At 43.6% G+C, this 19891-nt stretch overlaps 2 protein-coding genes across 2 annotated transcripts in view; one reads left to right on the top strand and one right to left on the bottom strand.

Moving 5' to 3' along the window:
• DAPP1 (dual adaptor of phosphotyrosine and 3-phosphoinositides) overlaps positions 1–13155 on the top strand; it is a 14179-nt gene extending 1024 nt beyond the window's left edge. The window contains exons 3-9 of the mRNA XM_010138383.1: positions 3194–3327; positions 7522–7652; positions 9750–9797; positions 10044–10106; positions 11901–11986; positions 12548–12635; positions 13105–13155. Coding sequence (XP_010136685.1) covers positions 3194–3327; positions 7522–7652; positions 9750–9797; positions 10044–10106; positions 11901–11986; positions 12548–12635; positions 13105–13155 — 601 coding nt within the window. The remainder of the gene's footprint in view (positions 1–3193; positions 3328–7521; positions 7653–9749; positions 9798–10043; positions 10107–11900; positions 11987–12547; positions 12636–13104) is intronic.
• A 2997-nt stretch (positions 13156–16152) lies between these two features.
• Positions 16153–19868, bottom strand: LAMTOR3 (late endosomal/lysosomal adaptor, MAPK and MTOR activator 3; the record flags this gene model as incomplete). Its single annotated transcript, XM_010138382.1, has 5 exons — positions 16153–16465; positions 17193–17256; positions 18282–18415; positions 19028–19086; positions 19828–19868. Coding segments are annotated over 5 exons (372 nt in total), but the record flags the coding sequence as incomplete, so codon positions are not given.
• Between the last annotated feature and the right edge of the window lie 23 nt (positions 19869–19891).

Genomic DNA, 19891 nt, shown 5'->3' with positions numbered 1-19891 from the left:
CGTTTTATTAGAAGGAAAAGAAATATTTGTATTGAATTTGAAAATTGCTCTCATTTTTCCAAGCTGTGAAATAATCTTATTGGCAAAAAACACCATTCCATGGATTGGCTGTAGATTTTCAGTCTGCACGATAAAAATCTGTACGGCAGTTACAAGAGTTTAAGAAACAGCTGATGGGAGTAGAAAAGTTTTGTGATGGGGATAGTGAATATACCAGTTAACAGACACTAACTTCACCAGTTTCTGGTGAATCACTGTGTAGGAACTGCCATCTTTGAGGGACGATCCATTGTTTGACTGGATAGTTTTACTCCTCTGGTCAGGGCTACAACTCAGTCTTAGCTGGTAATGCATGACTAATTTGAACAATATTTCACGAGTGACAGACATCAGGCCCTCAGAGTCATCAGAATTACAGCAATTCACATCAGCTCAGGACACAGCCAATATAGAGCACAGGTAGCCTGGCCTGGGTACTTCCCTACTGAATCCCACTTAAAGAATATCCCAAGAAGTAGAGAAGCTACATTATTCTAGAGAGGCAACATGAAAGACACGCACGCACTAGACACACGAGGTAGTCTCTGCGTGTCATCAGAATGGAGGTAACCAACCCTAAATACATTCATGGCCTTTGGCAACGGCATGATATATTAAGCCTCTACTGAGAAACGTTAAGCTCATTTCTGCCTCAAACTGAGCCACTGAACAATTAATGACCATACCTCCGCTGAATCGCAGTAACTTTTGAAGATAAAGTCATTTTGATCAGTATAACGGTGCTAGTTATTCACAACCCTAGTAGACAGGAGCACAGCACAGCATATGCCCCTGACATTGTGACTTTTCTGCATATTACGTAGCAGGAGCTGTTACAATTCAGAAGTGTAGTCGCTTGCAAGCTGAAGAAAGTGCGGTTTGCACATACCCTGCTGCCCAGGGGTATAAAAGGCAAATATGAATTGCTTCACTCATCTCTGACAGAAGACCCAGGAGCCAGTGTGCCTAGACATACACTGCTGCAGTTATTACCACTATAGACAGCCATTTATACAAGGAGCTTGGGGGGAGCCTGACAGATCCGGAGGTGATGTTGCAGAATGAGCATTCAGAGTAGAAATGACTGAACTGAGTGCAAGTCTGGGCACAAAGAATAGTAGCATTTGTAAGTAATAGCTTTCCTTAGAAAAAGTGATCATAAATGAATCATTGTCTTGCTGGTTCTTTTTTTTTTTTTTTTAATTTAAATTTTCAACAAAAAATTTTTGTAGTTAGAAAAAGTGATCATAAATGAATCATTGTCTTGCTGGTTCTTTTTTTTTTTTTTTTACTTCAAAATGTAACTAAACATTATTTGAGGTAGCCTACCTGAGCGTTTTCTAAAAAATATGCGTATCTTAGAGCTGGTTTTAAAGGGCACTCAGAAAACAACTTCCTGTAATAAAGTTAAATTTAAATAGCTGTTCTTTTAACAGGAAACAGAGCTAAAGTGTTAATGAAAATCGATTTGCTGCTAAAATAAGTCTAGAAAAGTCTACTTCAGGCCAATTCCATCTCTCGTTCAGTTCTCCATGTAGGAACAAGAGTTATTTACTGCATTACCATATGAACCAAATATCCCAGTCTGGAGTTTAATCTTTTATTCAGTTACATTAGGCTTCCAGTGGTACAGCTCCTTTGAAATACTGATTTTGATTGTAAAATGGTTTAATATTTTTCTACTGTATGTTTAATTCCCAAATTTTCCTTTTAATTTTTTGACTAATACTAAAACTTATTTTTAGAACATGCAATTCCATTTTGTTCTGATACATTTTTGTAGAAAGGATACTTTTAATAATTTTAGCTGTCATTTTCTTTTTCCTGTAAAATGTCTTCTGTAGCTTTTTACTTACTTTCTGTCTCTTTCTCAGAAGGAACTTCAGTCGTTACTATCATTTGTTTTAAAAGGAAACAAAGCTTAGACATCCCTTGGGTTTTTTCTCTTTTTGACAGCTCTAAGAAGAGAGATCAAGTACTGCCTGAAATCTCCTCCCCTCGCTAAATTAGCCAACTTTTAAAGGAACCAGGAAACAGGGTAGAAGTTCCTCTCATTGCCACACTGTATTTATTCTGACATTAAACGACAAGATGAAAACCCTGTGGCGTGCCGTTGTGGGGCATCTGCACTTGGCTTGCAGGCGTTGTGTCTCAGCTGACTGTAATGCAGAACTTGCGGGAGGTTGATAGAGGCACATTCGACAACATCACCAGTTCTTTTCAAAGATAAATATTTGTTTAAAGACCTGTTTGAAATTATAATCTCCTGCAGAAGTGGCAATAAACAATGGAGAAGTCACTATAAATCCCTTTCTTCACCATATTTTCAGTGTGTTTGCTACATACATTTTTCCCCATGACAAAGTTTTCTCTGTACTATTTTGTGAGCTAGTAACATTAGCAGAAGTAACTTTTTCACAGAGAGGTACTTGCACTAAGTACTTCACTGACATCTGAAGTCAAAATGAGTGCCATTGCCCGTCCAGGAAGTGAGGCCTTGCACACTTCTCTTAAATACCATCAGCTTTTGCAAACAAGTGTTGTTACTTCCCCACAGACAAAGGACCCTGGTTCGTGTTTGACAGTGCCCACCATAGAGGAACCATTTGCCTAAGTACAGAGACAAAGCAGACGATTTCTAAAGGCTTAGGTATCTAGTTAGCTTATTAAATCCCTAAATTGGATGCAAAAAGGAGGCAGCCTGTTTTTTGAAAGGGAAGCAGATAATGTTTTCAATGTTACTTGAAAATTAAGTCATATACTGCACAGTTCAGGTGCACTATCAAGTATAAAGCCTCGGAAGTGAAGGGATATCCTCCTGCTTAGACAGAAGGCTGGAAACCTCATTTGTAAGTCTTCTTACCTGCTGCCACAGGAGTTAATTTAACTTGGCCTTCCTCAGCTCGCATCACCTCTCATCTGTAAAGCAGCAATTAGGTTTTTCTTGAATCTAATTTAAGAAAAAAACCTAGATCTAATCTAAGTCTCAGCTCTGTTGAGGGACAGTAATGGCAGCCGTATTACTGCTAGGACAGTGATTGTCAGCCTGTGATCTGGGCCAGATTTCCTGTAGTGGAAGCTGCCATTTAAGGGCTGTACATGCCAAATGCCTTTGGCATTTATGTCTTGACAAATTTTCCTTTTTTTATTTTAGGGGAAAAGATTCTGTGAAACACTTCCACATTGAACGTACAGGAACTTCATTCAAATTTGGATTTAATGAATTTTCTAGCTTGAAGGAATTAGTCATGCATTTTGCAAATCAACCGTTAATTGGAAGTGAAACAGGTAAGGAGAGCCATGTTTTTGTATGAACATGTTTGTTGTCCTGCTTCACATAGATCTGAGTAACAGGAGCTTCCAGTGTGTTAATCGCCTCCACACGAACTCGCGGCTCCGACCACCTTCACAAACTAATCAGGGAGATCTACTGCTTGAAGTGTTCCTCTTCAGAAATTCACGTTTGTATTAACCTCAAGTTTCTAAGATGTCGCTCTTCAAAAACTCCTTCAAGTACTCTGAAGAAAAGCTTCCTGGGTTTTTGCTAATCAGGGGAATGAGCTCCTTTTGGTTTCGCAGAAAGAAGGCGGCATTTCAACATAGGCGTGTACGGGGAGGAACAGAACCTTCTCAGAAAGGGCAAAACGAAAGCAGGGTGTTTAGTGACACAATAAATGTTTATCTATGAAGTTGAAATCTCCCAATAAGAATAAGTGGAAAAGGGACTTGAAATTGCTTAGCTCCGCTATTCTTCATTGAAGGAAGAAGTCTGCAGTGATATGTTCCTCTTTCCTATAGGGAATTTGCCCTGTGTTAACCTCTCCCTTTATGTCTACAGTGGATCATCCTGCTGGTGCCATCTGCCATCACAGTGATTTGTCTTGTTTTCAAGAAAAAGAAAGAGAAAAGCACAGGCTTCTGTAGCAGCCAACGTGCTACTTGAATTAAGAGTCAAAAGATTAAACTTCATTCCTACAAGTGAGTTGAGCACCACCAGACCAGAATCCCTGGAGAGACAGATGCATATTATTATGATAATGCCGGTTTTAGGATAGGCTTCAAGTGTAAGAGATGAAGATGTGTCAGTTAGCGCCGAAAACTTCAGTATCTTGTGTGTGAAGCGTAGGCAGATAAGTCATAGAGTAGAACTATTATATATGCAGGTGACCAGATAAATAATAGTTGGCACATGCAATAACTGTAGTATGTCACATGCTACATACGCACTGAGGCGCTTGTAACACAAGCATTAAATCTAAGGGTTGCTTTGCTATGTTTTATTTTCCCCCCAGAAAATGGCAGTGGTACATTCAATGTAGTACTTGTATCTTGCAAAGCATTCTCTTTTTAAGTTGCTTTTAAGGGTGTTTTGAACACAGAGTTCCTACATGTATCTTTTGTGCCAATAAGCTATTTTTCCTGCAAAATCAGATAGGCACCCACAGGCCTAATGCTGTAAAGATTTCAGTTGACACATAAAACTTGTATTTCCCCATTCCTTCACTGCGCGTGTTACGGACATTAGTATTCAAGGCACTGGTGTTATGTGATCTCTGGACAGGATCAACAGTGCTGAATGATGGGATCAATCGTCACCTTAAAGCTCCCTAATCAGATTCTGCTGGGTCTGTGAAACCTCTTTAGGTTAGATGTGCTACCGAATAAGAAGAGCCATTTGAACATCATGTCAGAGGAGAGGAAGAGACAGTTTGCACTCAGGCAATGTTCCTTCAGATACAGATGTCGAAGGTCTCCTGGGTGGTAACCGATTTATACCAAAAAGGGAGTAGGGGCTCATCAGAGCCAACTGGAAGCCAGGTGTCAGCGTAGTGGAGTGATGGGCCCCACACAGGGTCACACAGCAGGTTGGCATAAAGGCTACACAAGAGTCTGATTTCTTAGGCCACACTTCCTTTCTTTGAAAAGTGTAAACAACCTCTGGCTCAGGCCAAAAAAGTAGTTGGAGCAGGTTTTCTTATTCCTTGTTCTACTTATAAACAATATTCTGTAAAAACACTGTGACATCAGGAATGAGAGAGTAAAGCAAGATAGCATGATGGCATTTTTCATGGACAGTATTTTATAAGACAGAGACCCATGAGATAAAATATTTTACCATTTCCACTATCTTCCATTTAAGTTCTGTCCCACTGGAACTAGTTTTGTGCCTGAAGAGGCACACCAGGCTCTCTTTGATCAGTAGTTGAACACACAGGCCTGTGCTCCTGCAGACTGGCCTGTGGGGCACACCACACAGTACTGGGACAGCTGCAGGTTCGTGCTTCAAGCCCAGCAAACCTTGTCTTACTACACCTTTGTTTGCCACTCCAGATTGCTACAGGGACTCATCTGTTTTTCTGCAGTGTCATGTGTGCACTTCCTTCTGAAGTACAGAAAATGAAAAGGAAATTGGGGCTACTGTGTTCTGTGAGATGGTTTATTGAAAGGCAAGATCAATCTATTCAGTAACAAGGTTAAAGCAATATACTACCCTATTTCTCTATTTTTATCTTCATTCAAAGTGATGAGGTCAACATGTTATTCTTAACTGTTTGCTTTGTTCGTCAGTTTTTACCTAGAATTTTCTGAAAACACAGAGAAACTTTTAAGTCATTACCGAGACCAAAGCGCCAAAGTCCCTTGAAGCTAACATTCCAGCAACGGGACTAATTTTTCATTCTTCATTAGAAATAGATACCATGCACAAACATGCAAGAAGAAACTTGCTACAGTGCAGCTTTTACGAGTTCTTTTGTACAGCTACCAGATGATTGTGTACAAGTATCTTCTGTGCAGAAAAACATGGAGAACTGACTAGAAAACAAATACTATATAACATGTCAAACTGGTCCTCCCAGTTGGGCAACAAGGCTCTTGATCCACGGTGTACGTGCGATGGTATTCTGATTCAGTGCAACAGCTTAAGAGTAGTCTTCTGTACACTGGTGATGGGGGTGTTTTCATTTTAAATGATAGAGCATTATTTTTGTGCAAGGCCAGAGAGAATTAAACTGATTTTGACTTTTCACCTACTGCAAGCTGAATATATCACATTTGCATACACACCCTGTGCTTGCAAACAGATTTCAGTTAGTTAAGTCTGCATTTTTTCCACTTCCCCTTGTAGCCCTCCTGATTACAAAATATACTTTATTTCACTTTTAAATTACTCAATCACCTGTAGGTTTCAAGTCCAAGTTCTTACCAATCCTAGCATCCCTCCTCTTTAAAAGCTGACAATACCAGTATAAAATGCAAATGGAGCAGCGTTTGGTATGCAGTGACGTTATCATGAGTTTAGATGATGTAGCATTTATCTTAACGAGGTTCTTCACTCTTGTGAATAGTGTAATAGATTCACCATTGAGAGTGCAGCTTCTTGCAGAGAACATACAAGAAGTGTCACCTTATTTGGAGAACAAAGAATGGCTAAAATCAAAATGTTACTAACTGGGAAGAGCTTGGTAAGCCAGTTAAAGGCGATGGTAATGGGGGCTTACTGTTAGGAATTATCCAACACTCTGACAGTTCAAGTGATTTACACAGCAAGCAATAGGTTGTTGGCAAATCCGGAATGACTGTCACGGCCTCATATCTAGTCTAGCATCCTGCCTACCTGCCCAGCCAGCCTCCCGTGCAGGAGGGGAATTGGATGTGTCAAGTGACTCCCTGCAGGCTCTAGTAAGTTTAAAGGTTTTTAAAAGGTACCATATATTTACGGTTTCCACAGTTGCATGTAAACAGGCACGGTGATGTCTGTAGTCACATCTTGGTGAATGCAGGGGAGGTGTAGCCCATGTGTAGGTCAGCATTTCAGCTGTAACTATGAAATCTGTGTTTCAGTTTGTTCTGAATTACCTAGTTGCTCCCTGACTGGAAAGAAGGTTCAAGCAGGACAGGAGACACTTGCCTTTGAGGGTTGTCCAATGGTCCTGTTCTGTGGCTGTCTTGATTTTTCACCACTTACTGTGCATTGCAGAAGGGGTTTATTTACCTACTGCTTAGAAGAAGTGAATAGAATTTTCACTCCTGTTTTCAGAGATGTAAAAACAAGGTCCTCCAGGTATGAACTCTGAACAACATGACTGAACAAAGGGAGTGCGACTCGACAAGTGAATCCAGCAGCAAGTGCCCCTCTGTAGTTTGTGTGGGCGGCTTTTTGTAGAAAATACCCTTCACAAAGTCTAAACTATTCAGATGATGCATGTTAGAAATATGCATCTCGTTTTATCAGTGTGGGAGAGTCATTTATAGCGTCTGATTTTCTCACACGAGTGTGGCCTGAGTCCTGACCCCTTCCAATGAAAACCCCTTACAGGGAGTGTCACAGAGATCTTGGAGAAGTTATTAGCTCGTACTCCTTTTTCAAGGAAAATTTTAGGAAAAGGTAAAGTTAATCATTTCTCAAACAGGTAGCTACTGCCAGTTATTTTCTAAGACTATCTTTGCCAGATGACTTACTCCTGCTCTTTTTCTCTCCAGGAACCTTAATTGTATTGAAGCATCCCTACCCACGGAAGGTGGAAGAACCTTCCATTTATGAGTCCGTCCGAGTGCACACGGCGATGCAGACGGGAAGGACAGAAAGCGATCTTGTTCCAAATGCTCCCTCCGTAAGTTGTGTACTGGTGGGAGGGGTGCTTCTCCTGGCCGAGTTTAGCGTGTTTCTGGAGTGAGCCATGGAATAAGACCAGTAATTCATCCCTTTATGGGTTCATAAGTACAGGAGGTCCTTGCTGACCAAGGCAAAACAAACACAGACTTGCTAAGTACACTCCCATGACAAATAAAGCCTTTTACAGTTGTTGTCACTGAAACCTTGAGCGCTGTCATTGGGAAAAACATCTGTCTGCAGCTGACCTAGGCGAGTCTGACCATCCAAACCAAGTATGTACGAAAGGCTTTAATTCTCCTGTTATCTTCCTTTTAGAATGCCATCTTAGCAGTAACATTATGAGGAATTAAAAAAACCACCAGAAAAACCAACGCAAAACCCCCCAACAGAACCCCTCACCATACAAAACAAACACAACACTTCTCATATCTTTCTGACAACACTTGGTCAGGCTGTATGCAACAACACCCGTGTCAGGTTGCACAGTAAGCCTGTGTTTTGCCAAGCATCCTTTACAGCCAGTGAGAAGTCTCTCTCCCTGCCCACTCCCAGATGAGGAGAGGAATAAACTGAGTAGCAAACCCAAGTAAGAGCTACAAGACGTACCACACTTTGGCTCACTCAGTGAACAGCAGGATTACGTGACAGGAAACAGATAGTAGTCCTGACAGACAAACTCATTGCTACCTGTTATTTTTGCAATCTTCTTTGTATGTTAGAATTACTTTGCCCCGTTGGCAATACGCAGCCTCCTTCCTAACTGGGAGGAAGGAAAGAACGTCTCTGACTTTCTAGGCCTGTTAAAAAGTGACTGTTTGAAAAAATACTCAAAAGATGTGTAAGACAGGCAGGAACCCATTTAGAAAAGGAAACCCCAAACTGAAGTACAGTACAACTACGTTAATAAGAGTATTTGTATTCCAATAGGTACATCTCAAGAGAGGGTTTGGGGTTTTTTTGCATTTTCATACTTGGATTTTAATATTTTAGAATCACCTTGTCTTAAGCAGGAAGACAGCTTGCCGTGTTCTGACACAGACTTAAACCCACAATAGAGCAACATGACAGAAGAGCCTCCTCACTTTCAGCCCTGTTAATTTTGAGCACAGTAAAAAGCTACGTCATTAAAAGCTACATTTTACTGGTGTGAGAAGCAAGAGAACATCTTCACATCCATTTGGGCCACCTGCTCTGACACCTGTGACTTGCCTGGACAGTAATTGGAGACTTGAAATCCCTACTAACCCACATCTACATGAGACAGATGGTGATTTCCCTAGAATGGTATTGCTCAGAACAGAGAGGAAAGTATTTTAGTTACATCTTTTTGGAGAAAAAGAGGAGAGCTACTTTAAGATGGATTAATGAAGTTGATAATAGAACCAGTTCTGATGTCTCGCAACGAGCCTTTCATGACTGAGTTCCACTTTAACCTCCAAAGAAACTTGGCTTCCACATACAACCAATAAAAAGGAGCAAGTAGTAACTAACTTGGATCTCTTTCAGAGATCTGCAGACTCACAACTAGGTCCCTACACAGAGTTTCAGTATCTGAGAAGTCTCAAGGTCCCAGTGTCACTCATGGTGGCAGAGAAATGATTCAAAAAATAGTTTTTCAATAAGCACTTTGAGTGTAACAGGATTTTCACTCAAGCGTCTGGCTGTTTGGGAGAAAAGAATGCATAAGTAAAACAGCACTCCCCCCCACTTGGATTTCAAGAGCGATTTCTGTGGATAATTCCACTGTCAGCTACACCCTAGGTGCTTCTGGTTACAACATGTACTGAGACAACATCTAACTTTACTACATAAATTGCAACTGTTTTGCTGCATTTCCTTGCAAAAATGCAGACCAGAATCTTGCTGAGGGAGGCACTGTCTATGAGATTGCCTTTAGAGCCAGCACGGGTGTACAGTTACCCTTGCGGTGTATCCAGCTGTGTGAGAGGAGCACGAGAGTGAGGACAGGGCAAGCAGCCGTGGGAAGTCCCCCCAAGACAGGCTGCTCTTCCATCTTCCAGGTCTAGGCAAAGAGGGGAAGGTGGGAAACAGAGCTCAGTCTCTAACTCCTATCTCTTTCCTTGTTACTTCACAGCTTGGCACAAAAGAAGGATATTTGATAAAACAAGGCAAAATAGTCAAGGTAAGGAAAACTTACTTCCACTATGTAGGCATTGCAGCGGCTGTGGAGGCACAGAAGCTAGAGACAATTCAGAGCTGAAATAGCTCCACCTGCATTCTCTTGCAGAGGGGAACAATTTGTGTTCCGAGCAACAACAAAGCACGACTGTAAACTACAGCAGGTCAACAGCTTTAAAGGTTTTTCTTTCCTAAGAAGCACTATGCTAAATTCTCACAAGACAATTACCATCTGTTCTTGATCTTTCAGAATTGGAAGACAAGGTGGTTTACACTGCATAGGAATGAACTTAAGTATTTCAAAGACCAGACAGTAAGTACTAAACACCAGTTCTACTCTTTGAACCTCTACAGAGGCAGCTGCAGCCTTCTCATGTCTCTGGCTTCTGGCATCTGTATTGCAGCTTCCCAAGCTAAAGCTTCCTATACTGTCAGAGGAGTCAGACCTTTCAAATTAAAGTCGCGGTTTTGCTGATGACTTCAACAAGAGAGAGTTAGTAAGTTTTACAGTCGGAAAACATTCACTCGGCTCTGGCAGTCCTACCTACTAGATAGAGTTACTGTTTACAGTGTATTTTTTGGTTGCTTTGATCGGTGAATTTTAAGCTACCAGCACAACACAGCTTTTATTGGTAGTTTTGACACACAACCCGTCAGCCAGTGGGGCTATCAAAATATTTCTGCAAATACTAGTAGTATATTTTGCATTGCTTAATTTCATCCTTTTATTTCAAGTGATCACACAGTATACACAGAAACCTTTCACTTAAAACTGCCTTCCTCCTGAGCACTCCAACATAGATTAACCTGCTGCGCCTGGGAAAAACAGCATGTCCTTACGGTTGCTGTTCCATTTCTGTCTTAAACTGAGTAAAAATAAGAAATACCTCTAGAGTTTCTCCACGCTTATAATACCTGCAGTTCAGGTTCCTTCATAAACACAGCCAAACTGTTTATCTTTGCCAAGCCCTATGTCCAGCATCTAACAGGTTTTAACACATCAGCAAACACAACTGCCCTCTCCCACCAACCATTACTGTTTGTAAACAGTTACACGTTTATGGGGCCTTCCACCAGTTTTCATTTCAATTCAAACTTTCTTGAATTACATTGCAAAGGGCACCATTTGAGTAGCATTTATGACTTACCAGGTAAGAAGGTGTGTTTGTCAGGAACGCAGCCTCCTCCTGGGCAGTAGCTCCAGCATCTACTGGCACTCCTGTCATTGTTATAGTATTGAAGACACCTACAGGTGAGCAGCTTGCTGCTGGCCCTAGGATGGCATTCACTAGCACATCAAGTGGCTTTCTTCTGGTGCAGTGTGTAACTAGCAGCAACTGAGTCAGAGGAAAGCCTGAGGAAAGGTGAGAGAGCAACAGACACCTCCATACACCTGGTAAAGGACCATGGGAAGAGCTAATGGGCTTGGGCAGAGAACAGGCTGTTTACTTCAACTGCCTGTTAGGCTCAACAGTGTGAGGCTGAAACAGGCCAGAGAACACTCACACCCAGGGAGAATGAAACGCTGAGCGAGGTGGGTTGCAGTTGTACCCAGGTAGCCTATATCCCTGTCCCAAGGAACTCAGAAATACACACACTGCCCATGCAGCCAAACTCACCTTCTGCTGCAAGCACTACCCTAGCTCTGTTTCTGCATTTCTCCCTACCCAGCTTCATCCTTTTAAAGACTTGGGAATTAATTAAATCTCAGCAGCTGGGTGGGCCTGGTAGGAGCGATAACCATCCCCTTGTCTCTCTAAACCTTAGCTGGAAGCGATACCAGATTTGCTGCTGTGCCAGTTATATTATAAAGCACCTACCAAACCCTCAGCTTGAACTTCCTTGCAGTAGAGATCTCCTCTGTTGTTTGTCTAGCTCTGAACTAACTGTCCTGCTGGGTTTGTTTTATATTTAGCTCAATTCACACCATGGTAGCACTCATGTTAGGTTTGCTTGTTCGGGTTTATGGTGATACAGCGTTTGTAATGTTATGTACAGCCTGGAAACCTAGAGTGCCTGCAAAGGTCTAGATGCACTGAACATTAACTGAACTAGCCTTATCTTCTATTTTCATGTGTTCCCATTTTAAAAACACTTTATTTTCAAGGCCACAGAACCAATTCGGGCACTTGACTTAACGGAATGCTCAGCTGTGCAATTTGACTATTCCCAGGAAAGAGTCAATTGTTTCTGGTGAGTTTCTGTATATTCTCCATCTGGGAAGGTCGAAATAGCCAGGGAAGTTTGGACTGTAACCGTTGGCGCTTCTGAAAGCTCCCTTGCCGGCTGCGACCCTGCTCTTCCTGTAACTCGGGAGTCTGTTTGTGTCAGCCAGCCTCTGTCAGTCTCGCATGGCCTTGCCAAATCACTGCTGACGGAAGGGGTTTTTTCCCTTGGCAAGGAGGAAGGGTGTGGGCCTATGTAAAGTGGGTGTTTCTTTTCTTAAGTCTGTAAGCATATATAATCACCACCTAGACCTGCAGAACTTAGGAATGGTCCAATTCAGACATTGCCACAGGCCACACTGTAACCACTTCTGTGCCCAGATGTGGGTCTTTTGCTGTTACGAGCCAGGGGCAATGTCTCTTCAAGCTGTCAAGGAGCTCCTATAACTCCTGGTGAATAATGGGAGCATGGCCTCCCTGCCCTGCCCTGTCTAAACAACTGTTGGTGTGGGCCAGCTGGGTTCAGTTTTAGGAAGAACTACCAGTGGTTCTTGCAGTTCAAGACATAGTTTTAATTGTTTACTTACAGTTTAGTGTTCCCACTAAGGACATACTACCTGTGCGCAAAAACTGGAATAGAAGCTGACGAGTGGATTAAAATACTGCGATGGAAACTGGTAAGATGACGTGCAGTGTTCCATGGCAGTACACCTCAGGCAGCCGTTCCCTTGGTACTGCCCCCGTAAACCCCCCGGTACTGTAGCACCCAAGTCCTGCAGTTCTCAGTTTCTGCAAGAAGGGAGCGCTTGTTCCAGCTTCCAGGCCAACTAGACTGGACTGCGTAGTTTTCACATACTGCGTTGTGCTTGCAAACGCACTTTAGCATTTTGAGGATGCACTTTTAACACATGTACTCGCTAGGAAGAAGACATTACTTCCACCTTTAAGGGTGTCATTGTGTCAGTGGTAAACAGCATGGAGCCTCAGCACAGGCCACATGGGTTGGGTCATGAAGGAAGCAATAAGAAGACAATGTAAAAGCTTGAAAGTATTACTTCCCTAAAAATACCAGTATCTGGGTCAGATGTAGTCACTCACATCCACACGCTTGCAGACAAATGGTAATGGATCGTCTTTCTGTTCCAGTCACAAATACGGAAGCAACTGGAGCAGCCTAACGCCAGCCTCAGCTCCTAGCCGCACCGCCGGTTCGTCTGCTCCCTTGGCAGGAGTTGCCTCTTTGCCAAGGGGAAGGCATCGCTTTCGAGAGGAGGGTTTCACCCATCTGCGTGTGCCTGCACCCAGCTCTGCACACAAGGGGTGGCACAGCCGAGTGCTCTCGGGCTGCTGCCTCGTGTAGAGGTGGTTGCAAAATCGGAGTGTTGCTCTGTACGTGTGGTGTACGTCTGCAGAGCGCACTTCATTCAAATGCCTGTTAACTAGGCACAGGACTAGTCACTGGTTAAAAATTGTGGTTATTCAGGTAATTTATTGCACGCTCCATCACAACTAGCCAGTAGCAGCATATCCTGTAACCTGGAGCGTGTTACTTAAAACCAGTCCTTTCTGGAAACATTTAATACTTGTTTTGTATTACTTGTTTAGGCTCTAAATCAAAAGAAAAATGACAGAGGTAATTAATGGTTTTGTAAATAGCATCTGTATTACAATCCCGAGACTATTTCAAGGCCCTTTTCAAGGCGATGGATGTGTAACACTGAAGTTCTGGTCAGATACATTTTTTGGATGGTTTAGATTTACACTGCACGATGGCTACAAGTGAATGTTTGTTTCCAACAGCATCTATAAATAACAGTGAGCAGCAGCCTGCAAGCGTGCTTGTTTGCAAACAAAGGTTATGACAAACAGGCAGTTGGTTCCCAGTGCCCTTGTGACAGAGCTGCCACAGGACCCTAAGGATGGGTGACATGGCTTTGCAGAAAGCTTTGCCTGTAGCACCCATCAGTGGTGTTAGTAGCATTATGAGCTGGTCCCCTTGATAGTGGGCGGGATTTTGTATCTTTTCCTCCTGCAGAGAATTCAAAACATCCAGACTACGTTTAGAATTAAGCACTGCTTGCTTTGTATTAAACAAAAAGCAGAGTGTACTCTACAAATATGAATTGTAAATAACACATTTTGTGTACAACCTGATGTGAATTTCCATCTGGATAGAACAGCCTGGTGGCTCACTACGGAGCTGAGAAGTGGAAGCCCAGTATTTTAGCACTGTAGTCAAAACAAATGTTACGTTTTGGAAACCAAGTTTGACACACTGGAGGGTCCCAAGACCAGCTTGGCCTGACCTCGTGGCTGACGCAGCTGCAAGACCCCCTCAGCAATCCTGCTCCTCCTGGAGGGGTGGGCCCTATCTCCCTGTGTAACAGTCAAGTTTCTCCTGAAACTCTGCATGCAAACTTCTCCCCCTATGCAAATACCACGCTACAGGGCTTGGCATTGCTCACACAGCAGGTCAGCGTTCGGTAGATGCCTGGACTGTGAGAAGACTGAAGAGGAGGGGAAAAACGTGCCAGAAAAGAAAGAAAAATCTAGATTTGGACAAAGGAATAGCATTTAGTTTCAACTTAGAAATTAAAAGTATTTGTAAATATTTTTATACAGACTTTTTTCTGAATAAAATGTCATAAAACTACCAAAGGTCTTCTGTATTCCTGTACTGTTAAAACTTTGTCCTCCTTTCTCCCTTGAAGTGGTTTAGCAAAGTGGCATCTTCCATTCAGTTAAAAAGCTCTGATCAGAGTTTGCATCAGATAGAGGCAGCATAAGGGGAAGAGAGAGAAGATATTCTCCAACAGCATCACTCTTCTGTGAAAACAGCGGGAAACAAACCTTGAGGGGTGACCACAAAAGCAGCCTTCCCTTTTCCACATGAGCGGGCTGTGTTACAAAACACTGGAAGCAAGTGCAGCACATGGTGCCACAAGATGAAGCCAGTAAAAGAAATGACACTCGGCTGGTGCAGGCAGTAGCAGGACAGAGCACAGACAGGTGAGTTCAACAGAAGAACAGCAACAGGAGGCCTCGGGCAGAACACAAATGCTTTTTGCCAGAAATGCAGCGGTGCCTTTGGGCTCAGTTTCCACCTACTTCTGTGATGACCTGCAACAGAAAGCTCACGCCAGGAGCTCAGTTTAAATGGAAAAGGATTAAATGACGGACTGTAATCTCTGTCGCGGTTTGTGAGCCAAGAATTCCCAGCCCTCATTCCCAGCACTGCCATTTTCCCCATCCTCCTTGATGCTGAAGGTGGGCGAGGTATAAGCGAGGTGCAGTGGCACCCTCTTCCCCAGCCTGAGGCACGAAAGCCCCGTGACCAGGGCTCTCCTGTGACAAGTGGTGCTTGGTTTTGGCGCTACACCAGGGGAACTGGGGGAAGGGGGGAGAGGGGGCAGAAACGAGGGGGAGGTAACGCACATGGGATCAATCCCCAGCAACAGGAAACCAGTCAGCACTAACTTCTACATCGGCATAGGACTTTCTATCCTTATTGTCCCACTGAGAGACACACTGGTTAGTTTTCAGCCTGAAACTTCCTGGGTTTCGTATGTAGCAAAGAAGAGACCTGTTCTTTCCCCAGAAAAGCTGATGTGCTGTAGAGTATTATGGTGCAACAGAAGAGTGGACCAGGCTCTGTCATTTAAAAATACTGTATTTTATTTATTTACTTAGGAGAACCTAAGGGTAAATGAACTGAAAGCGTCACCAGTGATGAATCCACACAAAGACTACAAGACATGAGATCTTCACAACCATATTACACAGAAACCCCATGAACAAGTGAGACATTGTTTGGGTGCTTTTATCTGGGCATCTGGAAAACCCCTAAAGCAACAGCTTTCATAGAAATAGCTTTCTTCTTAGTGGAAGCAGGATGCAGCGAGCATCCAGATTAGCAGCCGTCCCTTGCCAAGTATCACCCACGTAAGACAGCTGGGATATTTATTGATTGTACTGACACAGCACTGCTAGTAAACTTGCTCTCACAATACTTCCGCAACCACAGCTTTGATAACACGATACAACCGATCTGCTTTCCAACACGTAGCAGTAGCCGGCCTGAGGATACCCCCTACCTCAGTCCCAGTTCCCTGTGAAGCAAGAGATCTGGGTGTTGCTCTTAGGAGCCAACAGCATCATGCTGACCTGGCTCAACTGGCTAAGCTGAACTCCATGGGAGCTATTTTGGTGGTCTCTCCAGTACTGCACAATACAAGAAGCACGACCTAAAGTAACGTCCACCTACCACACACTAGTAGATCATTTCAGATTCAGTACTATGTACAATTTATTCTTGCTTAGTATACTAAGGAGCTGTGGTATTTCTTCTGAGAAGTGTTACTTGACTGAGGATTATTGAATCTTTCCGTCCGCTGGGCTGCAGAAGGCTGTGGCACTTCAGCTATGCTATCAGGTTAAGAAACTTCAACAACCTGCCTCAGTTCTTCAAACAGGGGCGTGAGCTCCTTCTCTAAACTTACAATCAGCCCTGGAAAGAGAGAAGAGACAGAACACCCCATCAAATGACGTAACTGAGAAAATTCTCCTCCAAACCCTGCAGCTCCCTCCCCTCCCAGGTCACAGGCAGTGCTTTCCAGAAGATTACATGTTTCACCTGAGCAGCCTGTGCTCCCCAGGAACAGCGGGCAGCACCTGCAGGCAGGGTTTGCCCACAGCCCAGGGCACAGCTCAGCTCTCCCCAGTGCTGCTGCTTGCCTCCGCTATCGCCTTGCTGCTTCCCACAGCTACTGAGGCCCAAGCAGCTGTGCAAGAATCAAGGTTTTGCTCACACTCTCATTAGCCAATGCCCTCACAAGCAAGACCAGGTGCCTCCCTGAAGGATTCCCCCACCCTACAGAGCTGAGAAGATGAAGCTGCACATGTTACTGCAGAACATCACTTGGAACTGACAGGAAGAGGGTGAACGACTGGTTTGTACAGCACAATCACTGTGAGCACAGTGAGCACTCTCACACAGGCAGGGTAAGCTTAAATGCAGGAGAAACGCGCTTCTAAGTAACAATTTCAGCAAGTCACCTAAAATCTGTGACTTTTTATTCACACTTTTCCCTTATCCCATTCTCATTACACTGACAAAATTCACAGCAGGAGCAAAGTCAATACACCTTAAGGTAAATATGGATAATTTATTTTCAATTATTTAAACACCTGGGCCTTAAAATACTGCAATAGTTGAAACACACGTGGAGACATACCAGTATTGGCATTGCTGCTCGCGATGAAACTTACTACCAGAGGTAAGCGATTGAACTGCACCACCTGCAAGGAGAGAGAGCAGCATTCAGCCAGCGGCTAGTGCATGTTGGATGTCAGAGTTTTGCCACCATAAATTCTTCCTGAAACAAGCAGCCTCCTCAGTTTAAAGGACAAACGGGAGCGGGAGCCACAGAGCTGATTTTTCAGGGCACCTACTTCGTAAGATTCACCGTTAAAAACACCAGCAGAACTCATACAGGGAGCTGCTTGTGGAAATCCTGTTTCCCTCCCGCGTCCTGCAGCACTACCTACCTGAAATTTGAGTGCACAATGGAGACCACGCTCATCACATGTAACAAGAGGGCAGGCAGGCTTATAGTTTTAAAATACTATTCTGTGTAGAGCAGTATCTCCTCTTCCATTAAAAGAGAACCGGAACCTTGAGCACAACACCTCACTGGTAGCACCAAGAGAATCGAAGGAATGAGCTCGGTGTGTGTAAACTAACTCACTCAACCCACTTACTCTCCAAACAAAGCCGGGCAGCGCAGGCTAAGCAGCGGGGCCAGTTTACTGCAGCCACAGTAAAAAGCTCAAGACCACCAGAACTTGAGAAGGAGCAGAGACTCAGTAGGTGATGAATTTCAGGACGTGTAAAGGAGTCTGTAAAAACCCTCAAAGTTTTGAAGCTTTCTTAGCTCAGTCATACTGGCAGCAAGGTTAGCTATGAAGTAGACTGCATGTGCTTATTTAACTTTAGGTGCCACTAATTATAAACAAATACTGTTTGCAAAAGAACATAAACCCTTCATAACAGAAAGCCACGTGAGCAGCACCTGCTGAAAATTCCTGATTACTGCCCGTTCAGAAAACTTGACCATTTTCAACCAGTAAATCTCAGTTTTGAAAAATATTAAGAAAAGCGTAACAAAGAGAGTGAAAGTTTACTCAGGCCATTTAATCACTGTGAGAAACAAAACACAAATACCTCAGCAGCAGCCCAGTGGACATCTAGGAGAGTTTAAACAACCCTCTCTCTCTTGCTCAAGAGAACGTCATGGAGAATAAACCACTCCGAGTTTACTCACCTGGTACGTATTGTAATAGCAGATGATACTCTTGTTTTTAGAAAGTCCCAGTTTACTGCCCTGATCCGTGGCAAGGGCAAAAGTGGACAGAAAGCCAGGTCGCAGCGCGTGTTCTGGAGCATTATCATTGGCAACTGGAACAAAACAAGAAAACTCTTATCTTTATGTGGCACCTCTAACTGCATCACAAACCCTTATCCGGTTTAGTGCTGTGCCAAACGCAGATCTGCCCCTGGGAAAACACGCAACACACCTTACCTGCCTCCATAACAAGCACAGAACAATTCCCAGGAGCAGTACAGCACTCAACATTCTCTACACGATCAAGGCTCATGTCACCAGCGTCCCTCCTAGCATACGTTAAGAAACAGTCTTCCCTTACGATGCACAGCCTGTGGTGATGTCACCTGGGTTCTGTGTCCCTCTTTGTCTGCACCAATTCCAGCCTTTGAACTGATTACTGGCACACGGTTGCTTGACCAAAGACAGGCGAAGACGTGCCAGTTTGGCTTGGTGCTGAAATACTTCAGGACATTAAAAAAGTAAATCTGCAGTACTTGAATCTTTGTGTTCTTAAACTATTGTTCTTACAACGTAAAAACATCTTAACCGAGGACTGCAGAAACAGGACAAAAACTAGAGTGCCAGAAAGCGATTTTGACAACCAGGGATTCTGCTGTACTTTTCCACCCCCTGCTGTTCAATCAGGACTTTGGTGGCAGGGCTCAGCGAGAAGCTGAAATTACCTTTGATAACAGGCACACCATCTCTATCTGAGACTACGATGGCATGAAGACCTTCGACACTGCAAAACATGAAGGAGAGATGCCATTTTACAAACAGAGCAAAAATTTTCTTTCCTGAACGGAAAAAGGGGAAAGGAAGGGGAAAGGAAGGGGAAAGTAAGGAAGGGGAAAGCATGGAAAACACTGATGCCTTCTTAATTTAATATTTCACTAAAGGGGACTTGTTCTGTTCAGTACATCTGGTCTCTTGGAGCAGTAAAAAGTGAAATACAAAATAAAACTAGTGAAAATTGCATGGAACTTTTAGCTTCAGAAAGAGAACCGATACTACTGACAAAATTTTGTTAGTCTCACTCAAGAGCGTTTGTACACTGCCCTCACTCAAACGAGTGCCAATTTCAAGGCACGGGCACATAGCCTCAGACTGCAGCTGTTTAACGCCACTAGGAAACGGCAATTAGGGAAAAGGGAATCATCAAGGGTTAGGCAACCAGAGTCAGGAGGAATATTTTTTCCACTCCTCATTACAACATGATGAGTGAGTGCTCTTCGCTTCTTTTCAAACGAACGAGTGAATGGGTGAGCTATCTTCATCTCAAGGCGCTCCCAGTTCACTTGAACAACAAAAACAGTGTACCCGGTCAGCCGGCTCCCCGTAACGCCAAAAGGGCCTGCCAAGAAACAGCCCCCCGCGAGTCAGCCAGCCTTCAGATAACCGCCTTTGTCATCTGAAAGCGACTTCCCTGCCAGCCCCCCCGACAGCGGAGCCCGGCCCGGCGCTCGCCCCCCGCGACAGTTACCTCGGCAGCTTCTTGTACAGAAACCTCTTCAGGTCCTGGGGGCAGAGAAGGGGCGGCACGTTAC

The sequence above is a fragment of the Buceros rhinoceros genome, unplaced genomic scaffold, assembly GCF_000710305.1.
Source record: "Buceros rhinoceros silvestris isolate BGI_N320 unplaced genomic scaffold, ASM71030v1 scaffold9136, whole genome shotgun sequence".
Classification (NCBI taxonomy): Eukaryota; Metazoa; Chordata; class Aves; order Bucerotiformes; family Bucerotidae; genus Buceros; species Buceros rhinoceros.
The sequence above is the reverse complement of the archived record's forward strand: the minus strand, read 5'-3'. Positions and strand labels throughout refer to the sequence as shown.